The 17,238-nt window shown below is 40.2% G+C and overlaps 1 protein-coding gene and 1 long non-coding RNA gene across 4 annotated transcripts in view; both read right to left on the bottom strand.

Annotated features, from left to right (window-relative positions):
• EIF4E (eukaryotic translation initiation factor 4E) overlaps positions 1 to 16,753 on the bottom strand; it is a 46,541-nt gene extending 29,788 nt beyond the window's left edge. For 2 of the 3 annotated variants that reach the window (XM_043545205.1, XM_037896950.2), the window contains exons 1-2: positions 16,572 to 16,692; positions 2,866 to 2,972 (exon numbers count right to left, since the gene is read on the bottom strand). In XM_043545205.1, the coding sequence (XP_043401140.1) occupies positions 2,866 to 2,972; positions 16,572 to 16,589 (125 nt within the window). In that variant the 5' untranslated portion in view covers positions 16,590 to 16,692. Of the gene's footprint in view, positions 1 to 2,865; positions 2,973 to 16,571 lie in introns of all 3 variants that reach the window. The other variant, XM_007063014.4, reaches the window with a different exon arrangement.
• LOC119566080 lies at positions 2,986 to 10,830 on the bottom strand. Its single transcript, XR_005225084.1, has 3 exons — positions 9,643 to 10,830; positions 8,715 to 8,829; positions 2,986 to 7,902 (listed from the first exon to the last, which is right to left on the bottom strand). It is a non-coding gene; the product is annotated as an uncharacterized LOC119566080 (long non-coding RNA).
• Positions 16,754 to 17,238: the final 485 nt, after the last annotated feature.

Consider the following 17,238-nt stretch of genomic DNA (forward strand, 5'->3'; position numbering starts at 1 on the left):
GCATTGCTACTCAGTGGAGGGGGGCCGGGGGAAAAGGATTATTTTCGCCCTCAGGGCAAGCTAAAAGACAGGTTTGTGTGGGTCGCCTAACAGTCTGAGCAAAATGAATGGGTCATTAAAAAGGACTGGCCTACGCCGATCCATATCAACTGAAAATCCAAAGAGACACTGGAAAGCTCAATCATTAGGACATTGACATCGAGCAACCAAAGAGCCAGAGGGGGGAGGATTTCCCCACCTCTCAGCAGGAAAGCTGAGGAGAGACCCTATCACAAGAAGAAACGGCTAAGAGGTGAGGTGGGGGAATAAGAGTGGGTTCTCACCTGGGAGCTGACTACGGTCAGGGAGACACTGAACCTGAATATGGACTTCACTACAGCTTGGCTGGGGAACTGCTCTGAGCTGACCAGAATGGTCTGCGCTTTAACCTTTATTTCTCTATGCTCACCTAAGGGCTTCCAATGCTACGTTCCAACTGACTAATAAACCCTACTATTCTGAAAACGCTTTTTGAATGTCTTCGCAAATACTGGGTGAAGTGCAATAGTCCCTAAAGAGCGTACAAGTCTCTAACCAGGAGTCTATCTCAGTTAGACTGACTGAGCAGAGATCCTGGTTTGAAGCAGGAGTGCTGAAGCCCCAGAGGTTCAGTCTAAGGAGAGGGTGAGGCCATGTAGCCTACCATGAAGGGGAGACCAACTCCTTGGGGGTCTGGGACATAGAAGGAGTTCCTCCAAGAGGATGTTCCAAAAGTGGGCATATAACCCCAATCCTGTAAACCATGACAACCACTTCACTTTAGCTGCACTGCAGAGAGCAGGAGGAGCCAAACCAATTCTCCCCCAAGACGTATGTGGTTGAATGTTCTGGGCTATATTAAGAATTGGCCTATTCTGATAATTTGTGCAAAAAATCATGACAAAACTGATGGAACTATTACAGCTAAAGTAGTCAACACCAGACTAGGGAGAAATGTAGAATATACGATTTATACACTGAAAGCTATTTCCATACCCTGGGACAAACGGCAGAAAGATGGCTGTTGCATTCCTGATGCTGCTGAAATCTGCAGAGAACTTTGAGACGCTGAAGAAAGAAATACCTACCACAAAGGCAATAAAGAAGCGGACGGATGAAGCACTTACTCTAAACATTTTCTTGCCATTATTCTTAATCCAAAGTACCAGGGTAAACGCCTAACTGCCAAAGATGGTGCTGCTCTGACACGGGCATCTAAAATCACACAATCAATCATGCCAACTGTGAACCATTCAAGCAGTAAATCATCATCAATAAAAGTATGAAGAAGGTCACAACTGAACTGGAGAAAGTCATTAGCTAAATCCTGGGAAACAGAGTTTGTTGAAGTGCTAAGCCAACTTTTGACAACAGTAGCCTCTTCTGCAAGCACAGAAGGAATATTTTCTTCATTTGAACTAATTCATTCAAAGTCAAGAAACTAATTGGGAACTGAAAAAGCATGAACACTTCTCTTTTCTAGTCTACGAATATAAATAAGGAGAGAGATGAGATCTACTAGTTCTAAAAGTTTGAAGGACAGCCTAACTCCAGTTATTTTCACTTTTGCATATTTGAAAAATTTCCCATGCTGATCTGAAATAATCAGTTTAATTCACTGTCTACAGTTAACCCCTCTATTCTGTTAATAAATCGTTTAGTTGTAAATGTTACTTACCTGGTAAATAAATACATCATTCAACATTTTCTAACAGTAAAAGGTATAATTAAGAAGAATCTGAAAATTTTAAGCTATATAATTGCTTAAATATATGTATATTGTTATAGTGCACCCTCCTAGGTAGCAAAAAGATACACCAAATTTAGTTAAATGCTCTATTTAATTGTAAATCAACATGTTTTAATGGTTACATCAACCAGTGAGAATGCACCTCTCTTTTAAAAATAACTGTAGTACAAATGGAAAAGTTGACTAAAAATCGATGATTTAAATCGGTTCCTCTGGCTTCCTATCCTAGGCTCTCACTATTTTACTCAAAACTAACATTTTCGTAAGTGGTCTTGTGAATATAGTTTTAAAATAACTACAAAACAGCATTGTAATTGTTGCTCACAGTGCTTGATAAATTTAGCCAAAGAAAACACCTATACTACGTTTTTCTTAGAATTTTGCACCATTGCATTGCCACTGGTAATAGCAAAATGGGAACACTAACGTAGACTGGCCAGTAGAGTTTTACCAACTTTGTCCAACCCTGATGAAAACAACTCATCAGTTGGTCTACCACTACTGCTTCCACCAGTGGTAGTACAACCATCAAAATGTTCAAAGAAACACAAGAAAGATGAGGGTGTAGAACTCCCTAATGACATCTAGGGCTAACATCCCATGTGATGCCAACATCCTTAGCACTTCGTTGCTGGGATCAAATAGTGCACTATGATTTCTACCAGGGTGCACTTCTGGACCCTGCTTGGGAGGGGCTCTATTTTTGATGTTGACACTATCAGATATCCGATACATGTGAAGCTCCACCTGCCTCTGACTGATAGAAGGAAGAGCTTTGCCTCTCCCCACCACCTTCAGAGCCTCCTGGCTGCAATAAGAAAATATACAGAGGGAAGAGCTCTCAGCTACTCCATCACGATCATTAATACAAATAAAAGGTTTTAATTATACTGGAAGATTAACTCAGAACCAGTACAACTGGGTTTTTATTTCTTCATGAGGTCACTGAAAAAACTTGTTAGAAGAAAAGTGAAAAAAATGAAGCTTTTATTTGTAAAAAAACACAATTATTTGACAAAATAGCAACTCTGAGAATTTTGAGGTGGCATATTTACCGGTAGAATTACAAAGCCTGGTGGCAGAAGAACATGGCTCACCTGTTTTGTAGTGGATGCTTAATGTACTGTTCAGGGCTGGCAACCTCCTGAGTTGGTGCTGTTTCAGTTTTCTCTTCTTCTGAAGTCTGAGGATTGGGAGTGGTTTCCTGTATAAAGAAAAGCAAAATTGTTAATGTGCGTCTTCAACTGTATTCTGCAACACCTAGCTTCTACCCTCTTAAGTTTACTTCAGAGAATTAGCTTCCCCTACCTTTTTTCTGTAGCAGTCCAGGATCACAGCATAGAAACCACATATGGTCCTGCAAGTATTTGCGCCCATCTAGTCAACATGCTCGTAAACCCTAGCAGGTCACAAGATATTGGACCACAAAAATTCATGTAATTTTGCTTGCTGTTTTGCTTCCCCCAGCTCCACTTGGATTTCAATGTGGTTTATGCAGCTTATTTTACAAACTACCGGAAGACAAAAAAGCCCGCTATCTTTAAGAATTGGGAGTTCCAGGAATGAGCTTGGTGCCCTGTAGTTTTAGAACCATTAGCATACAACACTGATTTCCATAACCTCAGAACTGCAAGGAGGAAAAGGATAATTAGAATGATTTGATTTTAAGATCTGGAATCTAATGAACTATCCCTGGAAAGTAGATATTGCCAGCCTTTCAATGCAGTTGCGTAACTTGTTTCTAGCCCTAAGGGTTTGAGAGATACTTGATTCCAAAACTACTGCAGCCGGGACTAAACACTACAAGTATTGAACTTCAAACAGGGTAATTTCCAATGCCTGTACTCCCAAAGTAAGTAAGTATGAGCTGAACTGTGTGACCTAAATGGCAGTGTAGTGTTAAACTAAAAGTAATTCTCAGATTTGAAGTTTACCTTTCCCAATGAGTTTAAGTAACCATTAGCACCTGCTACTACAATAGACACCTTGATTCAAAATATCACCCTACACTGGCTTTAGAGAAAGTGCTACAGACTTCAAATATACACTGAATTTAAAATAGAATATGGAAAAAACATGGGTAGAGAAGAAAGAATTCAGGATGTGTGTTGCTCTTCAAGCTTATTTGTCATTTAATTCTAAAATTTCAAACATGAGATTGTGGCTATTAAAGTCATTCCCTCAGAACTTTAGGAAGCATAATAAAGCATTTCCAGCAGCTACTGCCATCTCTCCATCCCACCCCAATTTGCAATCCTTGCTGTAACATTCAAGAGACGGGATGAAAGACAGCTCATTCTACATTTAGGGCAAACAAAGCTGTGTACAGCTGATTCTGCACAATAACGAGCACTTTAGTTATACTCCACACACAAAACAAACCCTACCCACAATGTCAAAATATTCTAGACATTCCTAAATCCAGTGGCACAAAAAGAGGATTTCAAAACTAGGTAAAATTTTAGACTTTGTGGTCTTAATCAAAGAGAAGCAGTGTAGAAGTAGAAGTAGTTCAGCCACGACAAGTCCAAAGGACTTTGGCACCCGAAGTGGGAGTTACGCACCACCGAGATCCTCAAAATCCCCGCTAAGTGTAACCCTGAAGGCACGTATAATCCCTAGGTGCCTAAATTTTCACTGTAAAAGTCCCCTATGACCCTAAATTTCTGCCTCTGGGTACGTACACAATGCATAAGCCCCACCACAATCCCCAAAGCATGTGAAAGTAGGTGTTCCATTCCACTGCCAACTTGCCTGTGGGGGACAGACCCTGTATGTGTTCTCAAAGCACTACTTCCATGCTCCGGGAGGCTGTTTTGTGTGAGGAGGAGGCGGCAACAGCCTTCATTATAATCTTTAGCCCAGTGGTTATGGTACTCACTCAGGACAAGACACCTTGGTTCAATCCCTCCACCCCACCTGAAGGGAAGTGATTTGAACATGGATTTCCCACCTCTCAAAATTATTCATAGCCCAGCAGCTTCTGAGCTACTGGAACACTGAGGAGAAGTGGAGTGGATCTGAAGGGATAACACGAAGTGGCAGCGTTTTGTGATGTTTAAAGCAGTATGAGATTATGTTAGTACCATATTTTACCTAGAATGCTCTTTGAACAACATGGATTACACAGAAAACCACTGTTGGGGCACTGATATTTAGGACTTCACTGCTGATTCAAATACAACACAGACAGAAAGCACAGTCTCCTGCCTTAATTTAGAAAATATTTTACTAAGAAATTAGTCATAGACTAATAGACTTCACAACAAAATCCAAAAGTAGCGTTCTATTTTAGATTCTGTTGCCAGATCTGGTTCACATGACAATTTCTTTTAAAAAGGGGCACTCCATTAAATCATGTCAAAATTCGAGCGTTAGTAGTTTCAGGAACTACACCCTGCTACCTCCCACTTCCCCCATTAGCCTCTTGATCATTTTGTAGTTTACAAATCGCATTTAATTTTTTTAAAAATTAAACTCTTCCTCCTGAAGCCATGTGAAAGACCCCACAGAGTGAAAAAAAAAAATCAATGAAATGGCCAACTCACAAATGCTGTCAAATACACAAAGTAAACAAGCTTAAAAAAATAAATGTTCTCTCATAAACTGATATAATCTTAGGTTTTATATTTTAGCAACAAAATCTTTTCTATCATCTAGAAGAAGGGGTGGGGGGTTCATATTTTGAAATAATGCTGGCTTTTGTTCACAGTACTTCGCTGCTGTTTTATTACACATAAATTATGACCACCCAGAATTCTGCAAACACTAATGAAGTCTTCATCAAGACTATTTTAATACTTATTGTATAACAGGAAGCTTTGAAAACTTGCTGTTTTTCCTGTAGCTATTTCTACTGAGCAGTCTACTCAGATCCACTAAGCAATCAGCTCTTTAAACAGCTAAAGAATAAGATCTAAGAATTTTTTTTTTAAACCCACTAGACTAGTCATCTACTTTTCTAGTTGTCCAGTGCAACCTAGGCTAGAAGGATGAATACAAGACTAACTAGGAATGGAATAGGAAAGTGATAACAAGCAACTTCAAGTTTTAAATAGCTTTAGAAAAATGTACTATGTATGCATGTGCTAGAAATCTTACTTGCTTGTTGTATTTATGGATACCACATGTATGGACCAAAACTGAATAAGACATCCCACTCCACCCAACAGCCCATCAAATTATATACTTTTAGTTAGAGCAATTGTGATACCAAGTAACTTATGTGAACATTTTAAAAAGTTCACTTTAGTGATAATGCAGCCCAGCCCATCTCAAGATGTCATTCACAAGCGTCCTAATGACTGACTCACTTCAAAGGCCCTGCAATAGCCAACTATGATCCTTTTGGCACACAATGACATGACTCCCTCAAAAACTAATCAAGCTATGAGATAGTTATGCAACACAAGACATGCCATCAGGTCTAAGCACTGCTGTGTATGCTATTCCGTGGAACCGGAAGCAGAGTTTCCGCTTCAAAGCAGAGTTGAGGATAAATTTCAGGTACACAAGTTTAACTCTCAACTAGAGCAGTTTATGCTCAGTACAAATGCTATCAAATTGAGCAATACAGTGTGAGCTACTCTGGGGTAAAACAACATTTTAGTTTTTGCTTGTTAATGCTACTTGTTACAGTTTCTTTTGATCTTTCACATTCCACCCTTTGCTCAGACCATCAGACTGAATGTTTACACAGTGAAGCATTTCTCATTATTAATCAAACCTGTAGTGTATTAAATCCAATTATAATTGGCATTCCAAATCTATTTCTGGCGACAGACATCTTACAAAAACTGGAATTCTATGGCAAATTGCAAATCTGCTTTAATACAGATTTTAAAGACTATTTCGTAAAAGTTGCTTAGAGCTTTCAGCTCGATTGTTAAAGCCAGTTATTGATTAGTATAAACTCCTATAATCCCCATTCTGCTAGCGTCCTAAAATATTTTATTAGTAAAGTTACCATGAGCAGTAGTAGTTTTTAAAATACCATATTTAAAATGAGATTTTCTAAACATTTTACTGTTATCAATTACTAAATTCATTTCTCAAACCTGAAATTTGTTTTAGGATCAGCAAGTGGGTATAAAGATCTTGTTTTTAAAGATCTGCCTTCTTTAGTTCTCTTAGTTTTTTCCACAGATATACAGATAGGGTAGTGTAGTACATCCAAACCTGATTATTTGCTAAATTGGAAGCCTTTGTAGGGTCAACCCTGTTCCTCTTATATGCACTGTAGTAGACAGCTCAAAGTACTCACTACGTATATTACAGTTTCTGAACAGACAATCAGATATATCGAAATCTCCTAGAAAACTTGGCAGAACGATCCCATTCACAGTTTTAAAAAGATATCAAGTACAGATACATGGTAATTGGATTCTGTATCTTGGGAGTTTCTTCTGCATCTTCTACTCTTCGTAGTACAGATGTCACAAAGATTCACAGGAACCACACTCTGGCAATGAGGAGCTCCATAGCAGAAGAGAGAAAACCACTGGATATTCACCTGTAACTTTTATCCCAAGAGGACATAATTACAGTCCCTATTACACATGTCTGGGAATAAACAGGTGGCCTAGGCATTCCTACATTAAGTGGATTTTCTAGTTAAGTGTAAAGCATCTGATTAAAACAGGCTTTGTCTATTGGATTCCATCATCTTCATCGGGGCTGCTACCATCACTTGCAAAACCTACAGGTGTGTGTCCACACGGCCCTCTGACCCAGGGAACAGCTGCTGAATAGTTTCCAATGTAATGAGACGCATATTAGAACATGGACATCAGCAAAAGCTTTTACCGTAACAAAACGGGAGGACAAACAAGATTTGTAAGATAGTTTGAAAGAGTCAGAATTACTATTGTAACAACTACCAACTCCCAAAAAAGTACAGTTAAAAACTACTTGGCTTGAAAAAGAAAAAAAACCCTGTGAACATAAAGAATTCACTTAAACACACACACAGCAAAAGGCACTATGCTGAGGTTAAAAGAACCAAGATTCAACTATGTATTCATTGGATTAGAGCAGGTGTCAGTACTAGATTTTTAAGTATAGGTGAGGCATGACTAAGCAGACAAAGTGACATATTTAAGTTACCATTTTAAGTACTTCTTGGGGCCTCCTTCCTGGGAAAAAACAAAAAACAAAAACAAAACACCAAGACTGGCAGACAATACATATAACCAGTATTTTAGGATGTCATGTTTAGTGTTAGAATACTTTAAAATTAAAGGATCAGAACTTTCAGAAATGGAATTCTTCTATTTTAAAGCTAGCTGTTCATTAGAATCGCTGGTTCTGATCTAATTATATTATATGTTCATTCATCATCTTTCTGTAGCTATTCGTTTGGACACTAAAGCTTGAACTAATACCATCACAGGCAAAATTTTATTAAAATGCTTAAATTAATTGGATAGTCTAGGAGTTTAACTGTGATACACTAAAAAAAATAATAATCAAGAAAAGTTGTGCAATTATTCAAGCACTAGGAAGAAAAGAGGAAGCGACTTGAGGCTACTGAACTATGTGTATAAGGGAATGGCTATCCTAACCATATACATTTTCTTAACCAAATACCTTAGGAAAGCGACTTGCAGTAACAACAGGAATATGACGTTACCTGAAGCCCAAGTGAAATGTTACAAGAGGTTATGTAGCAAGGAAGCACATGAACAGAAAGAAGGCCTTTAGTATACCTTCCAGGAACAAATAAAGGGTCTAAATGAAGATTAACACATTTCCCTCAAGAAGTTAAGAAACCAACTATTTTTCGCTTCCATCCAGCAACAGTTATAACAGCTTTCATATCTTTTTTTAAAAAGGGATTATGTCTACCTGAGAGTGAGCAGCACTTTTTCCAATACTGAAGTTGCAATCTTCATAGGGCTAAAAGATGCAAGTTACAAAGTATTTAGAATTGTTTTAAAGTTAATACCTTTGTGGATGTTTCTAGTTGCACAAAGTGGTTGCCCTGTGATACCAAACTTCCTGCTTACACGAGATGTGCCAGCATGTGATGTGCTGGTCCCTTTAATACTGGAACATGGAATCTGCATATGGGGATAAGGTAAGTTTCTTCAATAGTCAATAGGTAAGAGGGTTCCAAATGATCTTGTTTACTAGTCCCAACATCGCCACTAGTGTTTGCTGGAAGTCTCATGAGTTGGAGGACCAGGATTACAGAGGGCTTCACTTTAGATATTATAGATTCGAGCCACTGCCAACATAACGGTATTTCATGTCGTGAACTTCTGATGAGTTTCCAAATGGATGTTAAATGAATTATTTAATTATTAAACCTAGCAAACAATTAGATAATGATTCCAACCAATACCGAAAAATGTCATCCACATGTTAAATCTCTTCTTTGTTGACTCACTAGTCTAAAGTTACCAAGAACAGTTAAAACATTAAAGTAAAAATCAAGGCTCTTGAAACAGAAATTTTCAAATTGATTCTAATCATGAACATATATCATATTTCAAAATTAAGCCAATATCTGAGCCAACATTATAATCAGAAAATTTAGTACTTCTAAGGAAGAGGGTACTGTAGTTAAAGCACAGGATAGTCTCTGTCACCCAGCTCTTTCATGCAACATCTAAGACACATAATTATCTGTTTAATTCAAGTAAGGTTGGGAAAATCAAAATTAGTATCTCTAATTATCATATGGCTGAAATATTTAAATAGAACTAATACATGGAAGTGATACTACATTTTCACCACACGAAAATGAAGTCAGCACACTGTTTACTAACTAACATCATAATGTTATTAGTTTAAAGTTAAAAACAAAAAAAAGCTCTATATTTATACATAAAAGACAGTTTTACATTTTTATAACCGCATATGAAAGTTACCTATTAGATGCTAAATTGGTCATCTGTATCTAATTTCCATAATGCTTCCAATTTGTGCAAACTATGCATGAGCACAATTATGAAAAGTTGAGCCCTAGGAAGCAGTGATTAAATAATGTGACTTAAAGTAAGTTTTAAACATTATGTTATGTCTATGTGATACCAAAAGTTGTTCAAACGTTAAGCATTTAAAAAAAAAAATCCACCTCCTATGCCTTTGTATAATTTTGCAGTATACATACTATATAAAATTTAAGACTGCAGCCATTTGTAAGTACCTTGGAATAAGAACTATTTAACTGCTTTTAAGCTCTGCAAGACCTAAGGAACGTTATCAACTGTGCAGAGACCATATGCAACTTCAAGTTCTTACCAAGCATCTCTAAAGGTAGAAACTCAAACTTAAAAACAAATAGTTCTATGCACTAGGATTTGACAAGAGATGAATAATGCACATTTTGAATTTCTAAAACAATAATGTCTGCATTAGTATGTTTAAAAAGTTCAAAGTTCCAAGAAATGAAAAGTGAATTTAGAAGTTTTTCCTTTCCAAGAGAGAAATTATTCAGAACTAAAAAGAGGTTTTTGTTTAAATGTGTAAGTAGAAAATCTTAAAATAGCTAGGGCATGAAAGTAAGGTGATATTTCTCTCACAGTGTAATCCTCTCTACAAACACTTAAATTTCTTACAACTTTCACTACATCTCTTCCAGAGCAGATGTTGTTTAGGGAGACTTTCATGAAGCTCTGCAGACGTTCCTACTTTTTTATCTAATAACTTCGAAGTTTTGCACTCAATGTTTACAATAGTACTTACATTACATGTAAAGTGCTGTTAAAACCCAACAGACAGTTGGTCCTATGCACTGCTTCTCACTGAGAATTAATGGATATTTAAAGTTTTAGACCATGCTGTCTGGGACATCCTTTTACAAAACTCTTTAGAAGACTTAATATTAAAAACATCACAATTCTTTCCAAGGTTCTATAACTAACTCAAACCACTTGGGTGATGATCTAAAATGGACCAGAACTCTTCCTCTGGTCTAAAGGAAAAGTAAGACATAAGTTTCTGACTAAACTTTTTCAGTAAGTTAGCATGGAATTTTTAAGTGAGCTTATGATAGAAAACTGTAACAGGGTTCAAAAAAGAACTAGGTAAGTTCATGGAGAATAGGTCCATCAATGGCTATTCGCCAGGATGGGCGGGAATGGTGTCCCTAACCTCTGTTTGACAGAAGCTGGGAATGGGCGACGGGGAATGGATCACTAGATTATTACCTATTCTGTTCATTCCCTCTGGGGCACCTGGCATTGGCCACTGTCAGAAAACAGGATACTGGCTAGATGGACCTTTGGTCTGACCCAGTATGGCCGTTCTTATGTTCTTAAACTCTTTTACAACTATATCTCTCCATTATTAAACAACTGCACTTGAGACTGATCCCCAGTTGGGAAATACCAGCAATACATTTAAGCAAAATATAATGAACAAAACTGCTTAATTCAGTGGCTCTCAACCTTTCAACACCACTGTATCCATTTCAGGCATCTGATTTGTCTTGCGTACCCCCCCAAGTTCCATTTCACTTAAAAACTACCTGCTTACAAAAACCAGACATTAAAAAAGTGTCACAGCACATTATTACTCAAAAATTGCTTACTTTCTCATTTTTACCATATAATTATAAAATAAATCAACTGGAAAATCAATATTGTACTTACATTTCAGGATATAGTATATAGAGCAGAATAAACAAGTCATTGCTGGTATGAAATTTTACTTTGTACTGATTTTGCTAGTGCATTTTATCTAGGCAAATATCTAAATGAGTTGATGTACCCCATGAAAAAACTGTGTATACCCCTGATTGAGAACCACTGGCCTAATTCATCACATTATGCCTGAATACTGTGGGAATCTCCAAGTAGCAGGTCACTGATCACAATGACACTAGAAATGCCTAGTCACAGAGAGATTAAGGCCAATTTCTGTCCTAAAGCAGTTCAGGTTTAACAACAAAAGCCAGAGCTTTTTTTGCCATTTAATTTTCTTTTCCATAGAATAAAAGGAGTGTTAAAATTACAAAAAAGCTTTAAATATATCCTTAAATTAGAAGCTGTTTTGATATCAGTGCATATATTAACAAACTCCAAGCCTTAATTCAGCTGCATATTTTTTAATTTATGTAAATCATGACAAGGTCTGCCGTTTCCATAGAGCTGGAAGGAACCTCAAAAAGTCATCAAGTCCACCCTGCTGAGCTAAAGTAGGACAGAATAAACCTAAACCATCCCTAGCAGATATTTGTCCAACCTCTTTTTAAAAACCTCCAATGACAGGGATTCTCCCCAACCTCTCTTGGAAGCCTATTCCAGGGAACCTTACCAAAGCTGACTCATAGCACGCGACTAGCCAACTTAAAAATGGCAGAACAGATACGAAAGTTTCAACTAAGACACAGTTTCAGGTCAAGATCGGATCTTTTAAATGTGGAATTAGTTAACTATACAAATGCAACTGTTAAGAATATACATATATTTAAGTGCACCGAATAAGAACAAAATTATAAAAGAAAAATCCCACACTGAAACCTGCTTGCAATTTGAGAGATGGAAGGGTACAAGGTTATGCAAGTTATCTTCTTATGTTATTTATCCAAACCATTCACAGGTTTGGAATGGCAGAATTTTATTTTTAAAGTTATTTTCTGTAGGCTGTTGTTGAAACCCCTGAAATATTGCCAAAGCATTAACATGGGGACTTCTTTTTCTTTCGTGTTTTGTACAAACAGTCCTTTTCTTATTAAAAAGAACATTCAGAGACAATGAGGGTCTATAGAGCCGAATGTCCATGACCACATTATACTGTATTCCAGGCGAATAAAAGTGCCACTGGGTTACTACTGCAGATGACCACGTGGCTGCCAGCAGTCCATGGCCAGGCAATGATTCCTGCTGACCTTAAGTCCAATCTTCAGGACTTCATGTGTGTGGACTTCATCTCAGAGGCAGGCTATATGACCATAAAGAGCCAGCCAGAGGTGACCAAGGAGGACTTCAATCCTCTAAGTCAATTCTCAATAATACATCCCCTATTACGGATTTAAAAAAAACAAACAAAACCAAACTATCTTATGCCCAAAAGTAGCAGGTGACAATGCACATGAAGTGCCTTCAGCCTCCTGATGTGCTGTTTAAGCAATGCCCATGCTTCAGATCCACATAAGATGATCAAAAGTATGTAGGTTTAATAGACCCATATTTTTCTTATAGATACAATTTAACTTTAAGTCCAAAACAGGACTACATTTTCTTGAGATGCTTGAGGGACATACCAAAACAGTCTTTCTACATTTTCAGAGATGCAATATATTGCCCTTGTTTGATATTTAAGTTACCATTAAATTCAATGGATTTTGGAGCAAGAAGAGCAAGGTAAATGAAAAATCACCTATATCAGTATGAAACCAAGTACACACGCTAGGGTTTGAATCTTTAGTACAACTCTGACTATGAACTTACAATGCTTGTAAAATGAATACAAATTCATATACGCTGACTAACCCAAAAATAAAATGTACAAGTGCACAACTCTAAAGTAAATATACTCATTTCCATGACAAAATGTAACTTGCATGGATGCATGCAGCTTTGAAATTATCTTTAGCAAGAAAAGCATTTTATGCATTGTATTAAGCTCTTTAGATATTTCCAGAGAAATCCACATCAAAGTACTTGTGTTTTAATGTTTAGTATAACAGGCTGATAATTTTCAAACAAGAAGAGACCTAAATTAAAGTTGTGTGGAAAAACTTGCTGTTTAACTCCTTCATTTTCTTCCCTTTTCAATTGCAAACATGGAAGGGGGGGGGGGGGGGAGATCTGTACTGAAAAGTGAGTTTATAGAAGTTTGAAAATGTATAAACAAAAATGTTTTTGTAATTAGTTGTTTCAACACTAACATTACAGATGTTATTTCATAGAATTATACTTGCATTGGTAACAGATGTTTTCACTGAATAAGCTTTAATGTTTTGCATTGTACCTCAAATGCTTTCAACCTGAAGGAACGTGCCGAATGGTGTTTTTGGTTGTTTTTTTTTTTTAAATGAAATAGCAACAATTGCTTTAGCTTTGATTTGATTCTCCTTGAACATCCTTTCCCCTGACAGGGCATCACCCTTCCCTGTCTCAAAAGGCCTTCTCTGCCTTAACTGCAGAAGGCTCTCGGAGAAAGTAAGGTGGTACTGCCAGCTCCATAAAATGTTCTGTGTTACACTAGAACAGGAGATACAGGAACTACAGAAAAATGAAGGATTTATATGCCTGTAGTCCTGACTTTGAAATCTCAATGCCAGAAGTGCCTTCTATCTGCTCAACAAGCAGTTTCCCCTCTTTTTAATTGTACAACAGTAAACAGTATTTTAATTCTGTACAAATAGCCAAGTATCACCCTAGAAAGTCAAGGTAGGTGAAGTAATATCTTTTATGGGCCAACTTCCGTTGGTGAGACAAGCTTTCAAGCTTACACAGGCACAGACCTGAAGAAGAGCTTGAAAGCTTCTCTCTCCCCAACAGAAGTCAGTCCAATAGAAGATATTACCTCATCCACCTTGTCTCTAATATCCTTGGACCAACAAACAACCTCATACAAGTGTCACCCTAGTCATTTTATAAACTTTACGTATTATGTACAGAAATATGCTGGTCAGGTTTAGCAAATAGAAAAAATCTGAGGACAGGCAGGAGACTGATGATGAGGCAATGGAACCTTTAATTTTAAAATTACCTTCAAGTTCAGTTGTAACCAAGAGTGGTTACCATTTGATAGCTATTTGGTTCCTTCAGCAAAGCTTTTAGTGTCAGTTCAGCCACTACTGGACAGCTGCCCACATCACAGCAATTAGTGATCTCGGTGGCCCTCACAAAAAAGTGAATGAACATGGAGACACTGATCCTCTCACCCTAGAAATGGTTCCTCCCAAACTCAAGTCATGAGGAAACTGTGTGAACAACAAGGGGAAACTGATGCTGTTGCTGCTTAGTCTGTTCCTGTTCTATGGATAAGTCACTGACCTCTTTTTCTAGGGCTATAAAACACTGTTTACAAACATTAAATTCACTCATGTTTTCTTATATTTGAAGTAGTTTGTGTCTTTGCAGAGAGCCATTAATGGGAAATGGATGTCTATAATGTTTCCAGCTACATTTACTTCACCATAAAACAGTAAGAAAAGTTCAGCGATTAGTTTTACATAGTAGTATTTCTGTTTCTCTATGAAAATCAGTTAAGTTTATTTACAGTTAGGTCAAATGAGACAGTAAACTGATTCTTATGCTTTAAAAAAATTTTTGATTTTTAAGAGGTCATGGGTAAACTTAGCAACTTTCAAATTATATTTTCAATACTTAATAGAATAAATCACATCTTTAAAAAAAAAAAAAGATTTATTTACCTCTTCCCCACCTTCTTTTCCAGACCCCAATACCCAATCTTGCAGATGACCATCCCCTGAGATACATCAGCATGTATATCAAAGATGGCATCACATGAATCATGGAGAATGGCTAGAGGTGGCACACAGAAATAAAGAAAGGGCAGACTGAAAGAATATCTAAAAAATAATATTCCGTGGAGTTCTATTACTTAAAATTGAAACAAGGACATCAAAAATATTTACTAAATATGTACAAAGCCACATGATGTCGCAAGAGGAGTGGCGAGTTCACCCCCGTAATGTGGCAGTGTGGCAGCAGCTCGGTAAGTGAAACGTACTTGCCTACCGTGCCAGGGTTTGTCAGGGAACAAGCCCTATTAAGTTTGGATGCTTCAAACCCGAAAGGGAACAGTGATTACTTTACAAGACTAACTTCAAGGCGGCGGATGGCTCAGCACTCTTTCCCTGCCCTACTTTTGAATGCTGTCAATCCAGGGCGAAACTCTACCAAACTGCTCTGACATCGGGGGAAACAGAGAAATCGATGGAGGAAGTAGGGAGCCTGTTAGCCTCGCACCTCCGAGGCCAGGAAGTGTATTTCCTACCTGGCCGCTCCAGGGTGGTCAGCAATAGGGACATTTCGCCGGACAGCAACGCTCCCTCCGCCGCCAGCGGCTAGTCTGGCCAGCTGCACGCGGGGCGGGTGCAGTCACGATGGCACTAGGCTCTTCCGTGGGTCACCTTCCGGCGCCGCGGCCCCGTACCCCCGACTACGAGAGCGCAGACCGGGAGAGGGTCGCCAAGATCACTCGCACGGGGCGCGCCAAAAGCTCCCACTCGTCCCGCCAGTGCGGATCACGACCCCGCCGGGAAGCAACGAGGTTGGCTCCCCGCCGGGAGCGGCGGCCAAACGCGCGGGGGGGGCGGCTCTATCCGTTTCCCCTGTGTCCGTCGGGGCGGAAGCGCACGTGGGAGACGCGCCGGGCCTCCACCGCACGCACCGTGCAACTGCTGGCACAATAGGAACCGCAGCCACCCGGTGTTCAGCCCCAGCACAGGAACGCCCCCCGCCCGCCCCAAGGCCAGTCCGCGTGCGCCCCTTCTTCATCACGCGCCGGCTTCCCCCTCTTCCCTCCCACCTCACGCACGCGCCGCCCCTCGCGTCCGTTGCCCCCCCCGCGCTGCTTTCCAGGCCTCGCGCCGGGCGGGCCCCAGGTGGTGACGGCACAATCCCCACCACGCGCCTAACTCACGAGCTCGGAATCCACCCATCCCCTCCCCAGCTACACAGGCCGGCGCGTCCCCCTACACGCGCGTGCGCTACTCAGAGCTTTGCCGACCCACTCTCACCCCGTCCCGCCCCAGCGGGAATCACCCCTCTCCGGCCCCCCCTTGGGGCGCGCTCCCTCCTTCCCCGCCGCCTCCCTCCCTGCCCGTGCTCAGGGGAGTGGGGACCAGGGTGCGGGGGAGAGGGAATGAAACACTCACCGGTTCCACAGTCGCCATCTTAGATCGATCTGATCGCACACAAGCGCTGCGGGGAGGGAAGGGGGCGGATAAAAAATCAGATTCAAACCCGATTGGCTACCAGCGGGTCACGTGAGGCTCACGGCCGTTTGAGGAGGCTCGGCGCCTGCGCAAGGCGGGGAAAGGTGAGAGAGTGGCGCCTTCTGGGAACTGTAGTCGCTGGGGTGGGGGATGAGAGTGGAGGAGGCCAGTGCCCCTCCCCCTCCTTGCCTTCCTCTCACGGGAGAGAGACAGTCACGTGGGGGAGGGGGAGGCAGACAGGGGCGTGCCAGGCTGTGTCTGAAGGGAAGGGACCCCTCGCGGCCAGACCCAGGCACTGCAGGAGCTTGGAAGCCGCCTGCGTCCGCATCCCTGTTAGGCGCTGCGGTGCCGTCTGGCTTGACAACTGCCCCCTGTCAGCGGGACGTCTGCACTCACAATGCATGATGCAGCCCGCCTCCCCCGCCCGCACCACAGGCACCCTCAGCTCCGGGGAGACTCAGACTCCCTCCTCAGGGGGCACTTGGTCCATCTGTTTTACACCCAGAGTCGGTCTAAGCTAACAGGCGCGCCAGGTTAGGCCTGGTCTACATTAGAAAATAAAGTCAAATTAACTGTGTCGCTCAGGGGTGTGAAAAATCTGGGGGAG

This window comes from Chelonia mydas, chromosome 4 (assembly GCF_015237465.2).
Source record: "Chelonia mydas isolate rCheMyd1 chromosome 4, rCheMyd1.pri.v2, whole genome shotgun sequence".
Taxonomy (NCBI): Eukaryota; Metazoa; Chordata; order Testudines; family Cheloniidae; genus Chelonia; species Chelonia mydas.